Source organism: Aureococcus anophagefferens (assembly GCF_000186865.1).
Source record: "Aureococcus anophagefferens unplaced genomic scaffold AURANscaffold_4, whole genome shotgun sequence".
Lineage (NCBI taxonomy): Eukaryota > Pelagophyceae > Pelagomonadales > Pelagomonadaceae > Aureococcus > Aureococcus anophagefferens.
In genome coordinates, this window is record NW_008705564.1 from 1,806,490 (window position 1) to 1,816,719 (window position 10,230).

General features: G+C 72.2%; 4 protein-coding genes across 4 annotated transcripts in view; 2 read left to right on the plus strand and 2 right to left on the minus strand.

The window, feature by feature from the left end:
- Positions 1-1,630: 1,630 nt before the first annotated feature.
- On the plus strand, positions 1,631-1,929 carry AURANDRAFT_22507 (hypothetical protein; the record flags this gene model as incomplete). Its single annotated transcript, XM_009036093.1, has 2 exons — positions 1,631-1,728; positions 1,797-1,929. 2 exons carry the CDS (start codon positions 1,631-1,633, stop codon positions 1,927-1,929), a joined length of 231 nt encoding a protein of 76 aa, XP_009034341.1.
- A 167-nt stretch (positions 1,930-2,096) lies between these two features.
- AURANDRAFT_22358 (hypothetical protein) lies at positions 2,097-2,864 on the minus strand (the record flags this gene model as incomplete). The annotated part of the gene is made up of 3 exons (XM_009036327.1): positions 2,097-2,339; positions 2,420-2,549; positions 2,599-2,864. The coding sequence occupies 3 exons, from the start codon at positions 2,862-2,864 to the stop codon at positions 2,097-2,099; spliced, it is 639 nt and encodes a 212-aa protein (XP_009034575.1).
- A 186-nt stretch (positions 2,865-3,050) lies between these two features.
- Positions 3,051-6,175, minus strand: AURANDRAFT_62221 (hypothetical protein; the record flags this gene model as incomplete). Its single annotated transcript, XM_009036326.1, has 4 exons — positions 3,051-3,353; positions 3,564-4,703; positions 4,931-6,089; positions 6,144-6,175. The coding sequence occupies 4 exons, from the start codon at positions 6,173-6,175 to the stop codon at positions 3,051-3,053; spliced, it is 2,634 nt and encodes an 877-aa protein (XP_009034574.1).
- A 458-nt stretch (positions 6,176-6,633) lies between these two features.
- AURANDRAFT_62222 (hypothetical protein) overlaps positions 6,634-10,230 on the plus strand; it is a gene marked incomplete at both ends in the record, with an annotated part of 4,238 nt that continues 641 nt past the window's right edge. The window contains 2 exons of the mRNA XM_009036094.1: positions 6,634-7,706; positions 8,363-10,220. Coding sequence (XP_009034342.1) covers positions 6,634-7,706; positions 8,363-10,220 — 2,931 coding nt within the window. The remainder of the gene's footprint in view (positions 7,707-8,362; positions 10,221-10,230) is intronic.

The following is a 10,230-nucleotide window of genomic DNA, read 5'->3' on the forward strand; positions in this document are numbered from 1 at the left end:
CGCGTCGTCGCAGTACGCGCCGTTGGCCATGGCCTCGAGCGCCGCCGGGTGGCCGCCCTTGAGCTCCTCCCAGCTCGCGCGCGGCTCGTCGGGCTCGGCGACGCGCGCGGGGGCCGCCTCGGCGACGACGTAGACGGGCGCGCGCGCGGGCCGCGCCGCCCGCGGGCCCTCGTCGCCGCCGCCCTCCTCGTCGCTGAGGCCGCCGGACGTCGGGGGCTCCGGCGCCGGCAGGTCCACGGGCGCCTCCTCCTCGGGGAACTGGCCGTCGTCGGGGTTGTAGCTCAGCGTGTTGCAGCAGAAGAGGAAGTCGATGGTGTCCATCTTCGGGTCGGAGCCGCGCGGCGAGAAAGAAACCGTCGGCCTTGCCTTGCGAACCGGCGCACGACGCGGTCGGACGGAGCGTCGATTGCCGGCGCGACGCAGCCCCGTCTCCGGTGCGGTCGACGACGGTGGCGTTCGGAACAAAGTCAGCGCTGCACCAGCGCGACGACGCAGCCCACGGTTTTTTAGCTGCGGCAACTTGAGCGGCAAACCCTCTTCACCATCACCTTGTGCCGCCGTGCCTCCTCGTCGTCGTCGCGCGCGCATCGCACAGCGTCGTCGCCGCCGCCACCACTGGTGCACGCGAGCGTCTCCGCGCCGCAAAAGCGTCGGCAGAGCGTCGCATCGCTTGCGCGCCGCGCGCCGCGCGCCGCCGCCGCGGGCGCCGTCGTCGCCATGCTGTCGCTGTGGCAGATGCTCAAGATCATGTGCGCCCGGCGTCCGCCGGAAAAAAACAACGCGTCCCGTCATCTCCATCGCGCGCCGCAGGCTGCTGCTGTCGAACGCGATGGCGATCCTGAACCGCCCGCGGTTCCTCTCGAAGTTCGAGTGCGCTCCCGGCGACATGTCCGTCAAGGGGCAGGTGCTCAATTTTCTCCTCGCCGCGCAGCGCGACGCGGCGTTCTTCTTTGCGCGAAGCGCCGGCGCCGACCCGCGCGACGCAGGTACATGCGCCCGATCCTCATCCCCTGCAACGTCATCTGCATCTTCGTCGAGGTCCTCTTCGGCAGCTGAGGCGCGTCGCGTAAAAGCGTCGCCGAGGGCCGCGTCTCCGGGGGCAGCCGAGAGGCGAGGGGTCGCGATGAGGCGCGCGCGCACCTCGGGTCATTCTTCATCCGGGTTTGTCCTCTTGCTCCGAAACGCGCGCGTTTCCATGAACAAACCTGGCGAAAGATGCCGATACCCCGCTTCACCCATCCCGAACCCATCGACGCCCGGATCGACAAGTCGGAAAAACACATCGACCACGGCTCCGCGTAAAGCTCCGCGCCGAGCCCGCCCGAGGCTGACGATGAAGTATGTATCATCATCAAGAAGTATCGTCAAGGTTTCGCCGCTGCGCTGCGCAAAACGCCGTAGCCGACTGCGCCGGGCTCTCGTCGCTCCGCGCCCAGCCGCGCGGCTCGCGGTACCATGTCGTCCGCGCGCGCCGTCATCAAGCAATCGGTGCGTGCCAGCCCTGTCCCGCCCACGCTCCGCGCGCGCCGCCGCCGCCGCCGCCGGGGCTGCCGCGAGCCCCGCCCCCGCCGCGCGCCGCCGCCGCCGCCGGGGCCGCGGAGGCGCCTCGACCGTGGCGCGCCCGCAGACGATGACGAGCGACATGCAAGACATGGCCATCAGCATCGCCATGGAGGCGCTGCTGAAGAACAACAGCGAGACGGACGTCGCCGCGGACATCAAGGCCGCGTTCGAGAGCAACACGCTGACGACGCGCGCGCGCGGCGTCGCGCGCCGGCGCGGCGGCGCCGTGCGAGACGCTTTTCGCCCGCGCGCAGGTGGCACTGCTTCGTCGGGCGCAACTTCGCGTGCTACGTCACGTACGAGGCGTCGAGTTTCACGTACTTCTACATCGGCCAGGTCGGCATCTGCCTCTTCGCCACGGACTAGGGGGCGCGCGCGGGCCCCCGCGGACGCGACGTCTCGACGGCTCCGTCCCCCTCGGCGGGACGAGCATGGCAGGCTCCCCGGCCTTTGGACGCCGCCCGCGGCCTCCGCGCGCTCCGAACACGGCACACGCCGGACGATGTAAGACCTCCGGACCTTACGCGTCGCGGCTAGAACTTGTCGAAGAGCGCGCAGACCTCCGCGAAGACGGCGTCGGCCGCGGGCGTCGAGTCGACGAGCGTGACCTTGTCCCGGGCCTTGAAGATCTCGATGATGGGCATGGTCGACTCGTGGTAGGTCGCGAAGCGCTTCTTGATGGCGTCGACGTTGTCGTCGGACCGCGCGGCGCCGCCCGCGGCCACCGTCTCCGCGGACCGCCGGAGGATCCGCTCCTGCATCACCGCCTCCGTCGTCTCGAGGTAGAGCAGCGCCCTACGTTTCACAAGATTGATTCTCCCAGCGAAAAGCATGGCGCGCGAGGACGCGGCCCGACGCGCGCGACGTCGGCGCAGTCGGCCATGTTCGCCTCCCAGCCCTGGAGGTTGTCCGCGCTCCGCGGGAACCCGTCGATGAGGAAGTTCCGCGAGCCGCTCGCCTCCATGGCCTGGCGGATGAGCGCGAGCCTGCGGCGCGGCGCGGCATCCCCGGACGCGCGCGGCGAGACCCGCGGACGGACGCGGCCGCACGCGCGTGATCTCGACGGGGACGATCTTGCCCTCCTTGATGAAGTCGTTGATGAGCTCGCCGTTCTTGCTCGTCGGGTCCTTGCGCTCGGCGCGCAGCAGGTCGCCGGCGCTGAGGTGCACCCAGCCGTACTTGTCGACGATCTTCGCGCACATGGTGCCCTTGCCGCTGCCCGGGCCGCCGAGGACGAAGACGACGCGGAACTCCGCGGCCGCCGGCCCTTTCTTCTGGAAGCAGTTGATGATCGTGTTCATGATCGCGGCCATGGCCGCGGCGACGACGTCGAGCGCCGGAGCGCTGCGGACGCGCGGCTCGGCGGGTGGTAGAGCGCTGCGACGCGTGCGGCGGCGCCGATCGCGACGCTCTGGACTGGTTCAACAAAACTCGCCGGAACTGCAAGGTAGTTAAATTGAAGCGACGATGCCGCCCCCAGCAGCCTACTACGCCTTGGCCTGGGGCTGGTCGTCGAGGGCCGTGAGGAGCTCGAAGACGAGGTCCGAGCGGCGCTGGAGGAGCTCGGAGAAGGCCGGGTCGCACATGACCTTGCTCAGGTTGTTCCGCGCGAAGGCCATGCACGCGACGCGGAGCGCCTCGCTGTCGACCTTCGTCGCGAGGTCGAGGAGCGCCGCGACGCTCGTCGCCTTGATGGTGGCCGCCAACGCCGCCTCGAGGGTCGCGCGGAAGTCCGGGTCCCGGGGCGCCGCGGCGAGGAGCATCGCGGCGACGTCCGGCTCGGCCGACACCTGGGCCGAAATCAAATCTTCAACCCGACGTTAAGGTGAGCGTATTCGACAATTTCGACGCGAGGCCTTCTGCTGTGCTTCGAGAACTCGGCGAGAGCGATCGATTCGTCCAAGAATCAGCCGAATCGACTTCGATGTGACCGAACTAGAGAGGTTTGAAGTTTGGCTGGAATAACCCAACCAGTGGTTGATTTCGGCACAGGCCGCCACGTCCTCCGCGAAGTCGCGCGCGGCCGCGCGGAGGCTGTGCAGCCCCGCCAGCGGCGCCGCGTGCAGCGCCGCCTCCGCGGGCGTCGCCGGCCGCGCGTGCGGCGGCGCCGAGATGGGGCCCAGCGCGTCGATGAGCGCGGGCAGGCCCGCGACGTCCATCGTCGACTCGAGGCACGCCTCGACCCAGACCGCCAGGCCGTGGATGTCGAGGCGCTTCGCCGCCCTGAGCAGCGCCGCCGTCGCGCCGTAGTCGTTGAGTAGATCGAGGTGGTCGTCGACGAGCGCGTCGCCGTAGACGAAGCACAGGACGCCGGCCATGACTTTCGAGTCCTCGCCGTTGAAGAGGAACGCCTTCGTGACCTCGCCGCCCGGCGCCGTGAACTCGCGGTAGAAGTAGCCCGACCGCGCCGCGAGGATCGTCGCGTGCGCGTCCAGGACGACGCCGTCCGCGCACTCGATCGTCACGTCCGCTCCCACCTTGCCCTCCCAGAGATCCAGCAGCCCCAAACCGATCTCGCTCGGGTAGAAGGCCGCCGCCAGGTCCTCGTCGTCGTCGTCCGGCGGCGACTCCGGCACCGCCGGCGCCGGCGCGCTCCGCGGCGCGGCGTCCGCCGGCGGCTCCGCGGCGTCGAGCAACGTCAGAATCAACTCCGGGCGCATCGCGTCCTCGTGGAGGTAGGGCCGCTTCACGGCCAGGCGCCGGTCGAAGAGGCAGAGCAGGATGTCCCGGCTCTTGTCCGGCCCGCCGCAGTGGCGCGCCAACAGGATGGGCTCGTGCGCGGACGCGACGCTGCCGTCGGCGCGCACGAGCACCGCCGGGTCGAGCGGGCTCCGCGACAGCGACACCGCCGGGTCCGCCGGGCGCAGCGCGGCCACGACGGCCACCGTGACCTTGTCCAGCGCGCTCGACACCGCCGCCGGGTCGTCGCCGTCGCCGTCGACCATGGCCAGCGCGAGCGCGACGTGCCGAGGCGGCGGCGCCGCGCCGCCCGCGGGGATCAGCTTCGTCTTGCCGAGCATCTCCCACAGACTCACGGCGTCGGGCCAGAGCCCCGCGCACCAGGCCGTGCCGCCGAGCTCGAAGCGCTGCGGCAGCAGCGCGCGGAACGCGACGACGTCCGTGTCCAGGTCCGGCGGCGCCTGCGCGCGAATCACATGTGCGACCCGACTTCAAATGTGCGCGTATGCGACAGTTTCGACGCAATCTCTTCCGCCGTGCTTCGAGAACTCGCCGAGAGCCATCGATTCGTCCAAACATCAGCCGAATCGACGTCGATGTGACCGAGCTGGAGGTTTCTGAAGTCTGGCCCCGACTTTCACCGGTTGATTTCCACGCGGGGCGGCGCGGACGCGGCCGCGAACGACACCGCGCGCGCGGGCGCGGCCCCGAGGAAGCTCGTCGCCGCGTCGACCTGGAACGCGACGGCGCGGCGCACGAGGCGCGACGACGTCGGCCGCGGCGGCCGCTCGTCGTCGGCGTCCTTCGACTCCGCCGCGCCGTGCGACGAGTACGTCGCCGCGTCCATGACGCCCCGCGCGAGCTCCGCGGACCACTTGAGGTTCACGGCCGGCTCCCAGCGCGTCGACGAGTCGTGGATGGACGTCAGCGTCGCCGCGTTGCCCTGGTCCGGCGGCGGCGGCGGCGCGTCGTCGTCGCCGTCGCCGTCGTCGTCCTCCTCGTCGGGCGGCGGCGGCGGCGTCTCGACGCGGAGCGCCTTGACCGCGAGCGTCGCGATGCGCAGGGCCGCGCCGTCGAGCACGGCCCCGTCGAGCACGGCGAAGGCGCCCGCGGCGCCGAAGCCCTCGGCGTAGGTGACGACGGCCGAGACGCCGTCGACGTCCTCGGGCGAGCCCGGCCGCGGCACGTCGAAGGTCCGCAGGTCCCCGACCTGCTCGAGGAAGGCCCGAAGGCTCCGCGTCGACGTGCGCCGGAAGTCGACGCCGCGCACGGCGAGCCGCGACGCGCCGAGGCGCCGGAGGTCGGACCGCGCGGAGAGCCGATTCCGGCCGACGGCCTGGCCGTCGACGCGGCGGCAGACCGCGCGGCCGTCGCCCTCGGAGCGGCACGTGAGCACGGCGCAGCCCAACGGCGCGTGCGTCGCCCGGTTCCGCAGCAGGCGCGCGGACACGGGCTGGGGCCCGCCGCCCTTTTGCGCGTAGGCGAGCACGTTCCGGAACGTCCACGTCGCCGGCAGGCCCCAGACGAGCACCTCGGTCCAGCCCGGGGCGTTGGCGCTCGGCGCCGGGTCCGGGGCGAACTCGGCGCGCGGCGCGGACCGCCAGTTGCTCGCCTCGGGCGACGACGGCGGCGGCCGCGCGTCGCGCCGGTCCGGCGTCCGCGCGCGGTCCCGGCCGTCGTCGCGCCGCTCGCGCCAGTCGGGCCGCCCCGGCCGGTCGCCGTAGCGGTCGCCGTAGCGCGGCTGGGACCGGCCCCGGGGGCCGCGGTCGTCGCCCCCGCGCTGGTAGAGGCCGCGCCCCGGCGACTTGTGCTCCTCGCGGCCCCGCGACTTGGACCGCGCGCGCGGCCTGCGACGGGGGGCGCGTGTCCTACGAGGGAGGCGCGCGGGCAACGCCACGCACCGGTCGACCCGCTCCCAGCCGTCGTCGCCCATGGCGCCGCGCAGAAGTCGCCTTTCACCGCGAATGGCGGCCAGCCGAGCTCTCTTTGCGAGGCGGGGCAGCCTTTGGATATAAATACTTCAAGGACTACGGCTAATAAACGATGGACGGCGCGCGCAGCCCCACGGCGCGCGAGCTCCAGTTCACGCTCAATTGGGTGGAGCGCAGCGGCCTCCTCCAGGAGGCGTCGGCCGTCAAGGTGCGCGCGTCGACGATCCCCGACGCCATCGCCGACGGCTACGGCGTCGCGCTCTTGATCCACGCGTCGCGGCCGGACCTGCTGCCGTCGCTCCACGCCTACGAGCGCGGGCGCGGCGAGGCGCCGCGGAACTGGACCCTGCTGCGGGAGCGCGTCTTCCGCCGGCTCGGCCGCCATTTCCGGAGCGGCGTCGGCGACGTCGAGCGCGGGCTGTTGAGCGGGCGGTCGGCCGTCGACCGGCGCGACGCGGCCATGGCCTTCCTCTGCGAGCTGCGCCGGGCGCTGCGCTTCGTCGAGGAGAAGCCCAAGGCGCGCCACAGCGCGTCGCTGCCGGCGACGAAGGTCGAGGCGACCCTCGTGTCCGAGGCCGTGCTGGAGGCCCGGTACGAGCGGCTGAGGGCGGACCTCCGGCGGCGCGACGAGGCGTCCTCGCGCGACCTCGAAGAGCGCGAGGCGGCGAGCCTGCGCTTCGACGAGGAGATCTACAAGCTGCGGGCGAAGAACCTGGCGAACCTCGAGGAGACGGAGCGGGCCATCGCGAAGCTCAAAGTCGACGCGGCCGCGTCGCTCGCGGAGGCCGAGGCCCTCGAGCGCGACGCCGAGGAGGCCTGGGGCGACGTCGGCGCGCCGCCGGCCGACGGCGCGCGGCAACCGTCGCCGGCGGGCGACGCCCTCGACCGGCTCCGCGCGCTCGACCTCTGCTCCGAGCGGAAGCCGTCGCCGGCCGCGCCGCGCGCCGCCGCGCCGCCGCCGCCGCCGCGGGGCGGGCCCGACGGCCGCAGCGCCATGGACGTGCTCCGCGCCCTCGACCGCGCGGCCCTCGACGACGACTCCGGCGACTCGAGCGACGCGTCGTCGGAGGGGTCCGCGCCGCCGCCGCCGCCGCTGACGCCGCCGCCGCTCCACTGCATGCCCGCGGCGCACCTCAGCTTCGACCGCTCGCCGTCGCCGCCGCCGCCGCCCGACGACGAGGGAGCGCCGCACCCGCCGCCCGACGACGAGGGAGAGCCGCGCCCGCCGCCGGACGACGAGCTCGACGGCATCGTCTTCGAGAGCATCGACGAGTACCACGAGTCGCACGCTCGCGAGCCGCCGCCGCCGCGCGCGCCGCCCGTGGCCCTGCCGCCGAAGCGCCGCACGAGCGACTTCTTCGAGCGCCTCTGCCCGACGCACGGCGCGCCCTACTACGAATCCGCGGCGACGGGCGAGTCGTCCTGGGACCACCCGGCGGCGGGCGTCGTCGAGCGCGTCGACGCCGACTCGGGCCACGCCTACTTCCTCGACGCCGCGACGGGGCGGACGGCCTGGGCCATCGAGGACCTGTAGTACGGGCGTTTTTTTTTGGGGTGTTTTGGTCTGGGCTGCGGTGTTTCTGTCGCTCGAGGCGCTCCGCCGCGCGGCGGCTTCGTGGCGGCTTGCCGCCGGCGGGCCTCTGGAGGCCCTCGAAGTGGCCCTCGCGGCCGCGCGCGCGCGCGCCGCGCGCGCGGAGAAAATTGCGCTCAGCCACGAGGCGACCACGGACAAAAGATTCGAACCTCACGCCGAGGTGGGTGGGTGGGTCCGGAGGCCCGATTTGGAAAATCTACAGTGTACTGATGGGTACTTGTAACGCGCGCGCGCGCGCGCGGTCATGACCCGCGGTGCCGCGGCTGACGGTCGCGCGGCACCTCGGCGACGTGTCTTCACGCCGCTATCGTCGTCTCTGGGCAAGCGCCGCTTCTCGCCGCGGCGACTCGAGCGGCGCGGGTGCCCGTTCTTATCGCAAAGCGGAGAGTGGACGGCGCAGCTCCGCGACAAATGCGACCCGCGCGTGCGGAACCGCGCGCGCGTTGTGGCGATTTTGCGCGCGGCAACTTGAAGGCAACTAACCGAAAAGGAGGTCCCTGATTGGCCAGGAGGTGGGTGGGTGGGTGCCGGGCGCGCGAGCGAGGAACCCGGCGTAGGGTACCGCGGCTTTTATCCCGGGCGCCTCTTGGCTCAGCGGATCTGCTCTCCCGGGCGCCACCCAGCTCGTCGGGCCGCGCGCGTCGTCGAAGTTCGCCGCGCGCGCCATCCGCGGCGCCGCGCGCGAGGTGCTGTCGGCCATGAATTTCATCAAGCGCACGTCGATCACGGCCAAGCACATGTACAAGCACAAGACCTTTGGCGGCGGCGGTTCCGAGGAGGTCAAGGACGAGGCCCACGAGGCGGCCATGGCGGCCCAGGAGGACTACGAGAAGCGCGTCAAGACCCTGGTGGCCATGACCATGGACGCGCGCGCGCAGCTCGCCGAGGTCTTCCTCCAGCTCGGCCACGGCGCGCAGTGCGCCGTCGAGCTCGCGGGCGCCGAGGTCGACGTCGGCCTCGCGGGCCAGGCCATTGGGCTCCAGGGGTCCGCGGAGCCGGACCCGGCGCGGCTTCAGGCGCTCCTCAACGGCACGACGCGCGCGAAGGTCACCGCGGGCATGATGCAGGAGGCCTTCCACGGGTCCTTTGGGGAAGGATTGCAGGAGGCGCTGCTCACGCCTTTGGAAAGCGAGCTCGAGCTCTTCGAGAAGACCAAGGAGGCCGTCGCGAAGAAGCTCGAGGCCGCGTTGGACGCGCAGCACTACGCGCAGAAGGTGCGCAAGCTCTCCGAGTCGGGCAAGGACAAGGACAAGGACAAGCTCGAGTCGAACTCCGCCAAGGCCGCGGCCGCGACCAAGGCCGACGACGAGGCGCGGGCCGCGCTCGACGCCGCGCTCGGGGCCCACGACGCCGCGCGCCTCGAGCTCCTGAGCCGCCGCGTCGGCGAGCTCAAGGGCATGCTCCACCGCTTCTGCGAGCGCGTGCTCGAGGCGCTCGCCGCGCCGGACATGGAAATCGGCCGCCGCGCGGACGCCGTGGAGCTCGACCGCTACAACATCTACGGCGACGTCAACGTCGAGAGCGCCATGGCCAAGCTCCAGAAGAACATGAACGCCTTCACGCTCAAGTCGCGGAGCTCGACGGAGTCCGTGTCCATGCGCATGGCGCACATGCAGAAGCACGCGAAGACGACGTTCCTCAACAAGAAGCCCGACGGCGACGACGCGGCGACGGAGGACCCCCTGGAGCTCGAGGTCAACGAGATGGCGAAGCGCTACGACAAGGCCTTCGACCTGTTGGCGAAGCTCCGGGGCGCGCTCGCGGCGCTCCACGCGTGGTACGACGGCGGCTTCTCCGCCTTCGTCGGCGTCGCCGGCGAGCTCGCGGGCCTCGTCAAGGACGGCGACGGCGGCGGCGCGGCGGCGGCCGTGCTCCAGTTCCACGCGTCGCTCGAGGAGGTCCGCGGCTTCCTCGGTTCGGCGCTCCGCGAGCCCCTCGAGGGCCAGCTCCTCGGCGCGCTCGACGCGGGTCTGGACCAGTACCGGCCCCTGGCGACGGCGCTCAAGGAGCGCGAGGCGCGCGCGCTCGAGCGCGCGCACTACAAGGCCAAGGTCGCGACCCTCGAGGGGCAGACCGCGGCGCTCCACGCGAACGACAAGTCGACGGACAAGGCCAAGGCGGCCCACGACGAGCGCGTCGCCCGGAACCGGGCCAAGGCCTTCGAGACCGACGAGCAGGCCCGGGCGGACTCCACGGCCTGCCGCGACCAGCTCTTAGCCTTCGACGTCTTCTTCAAGAACTCCGTGATGAACCTCTGCGACCGCCTGCCGGCGCTCCAGCGCGACTTCTACGTCCAGTTCGGCGCGACGGTCGTCGGCGCCATGAAGCTCGACGCGTCCGTGGCCTCCGTGCAGGACACGGCCGCGGCGGCGAAGCTCGAGGCGCTCATGGCCGCGGGCGTCGTCGTGCCCAACGCGGGCATGACGCTGGACCCCGGCGCGGCGGCCCAGGCCGTGCGCCTCC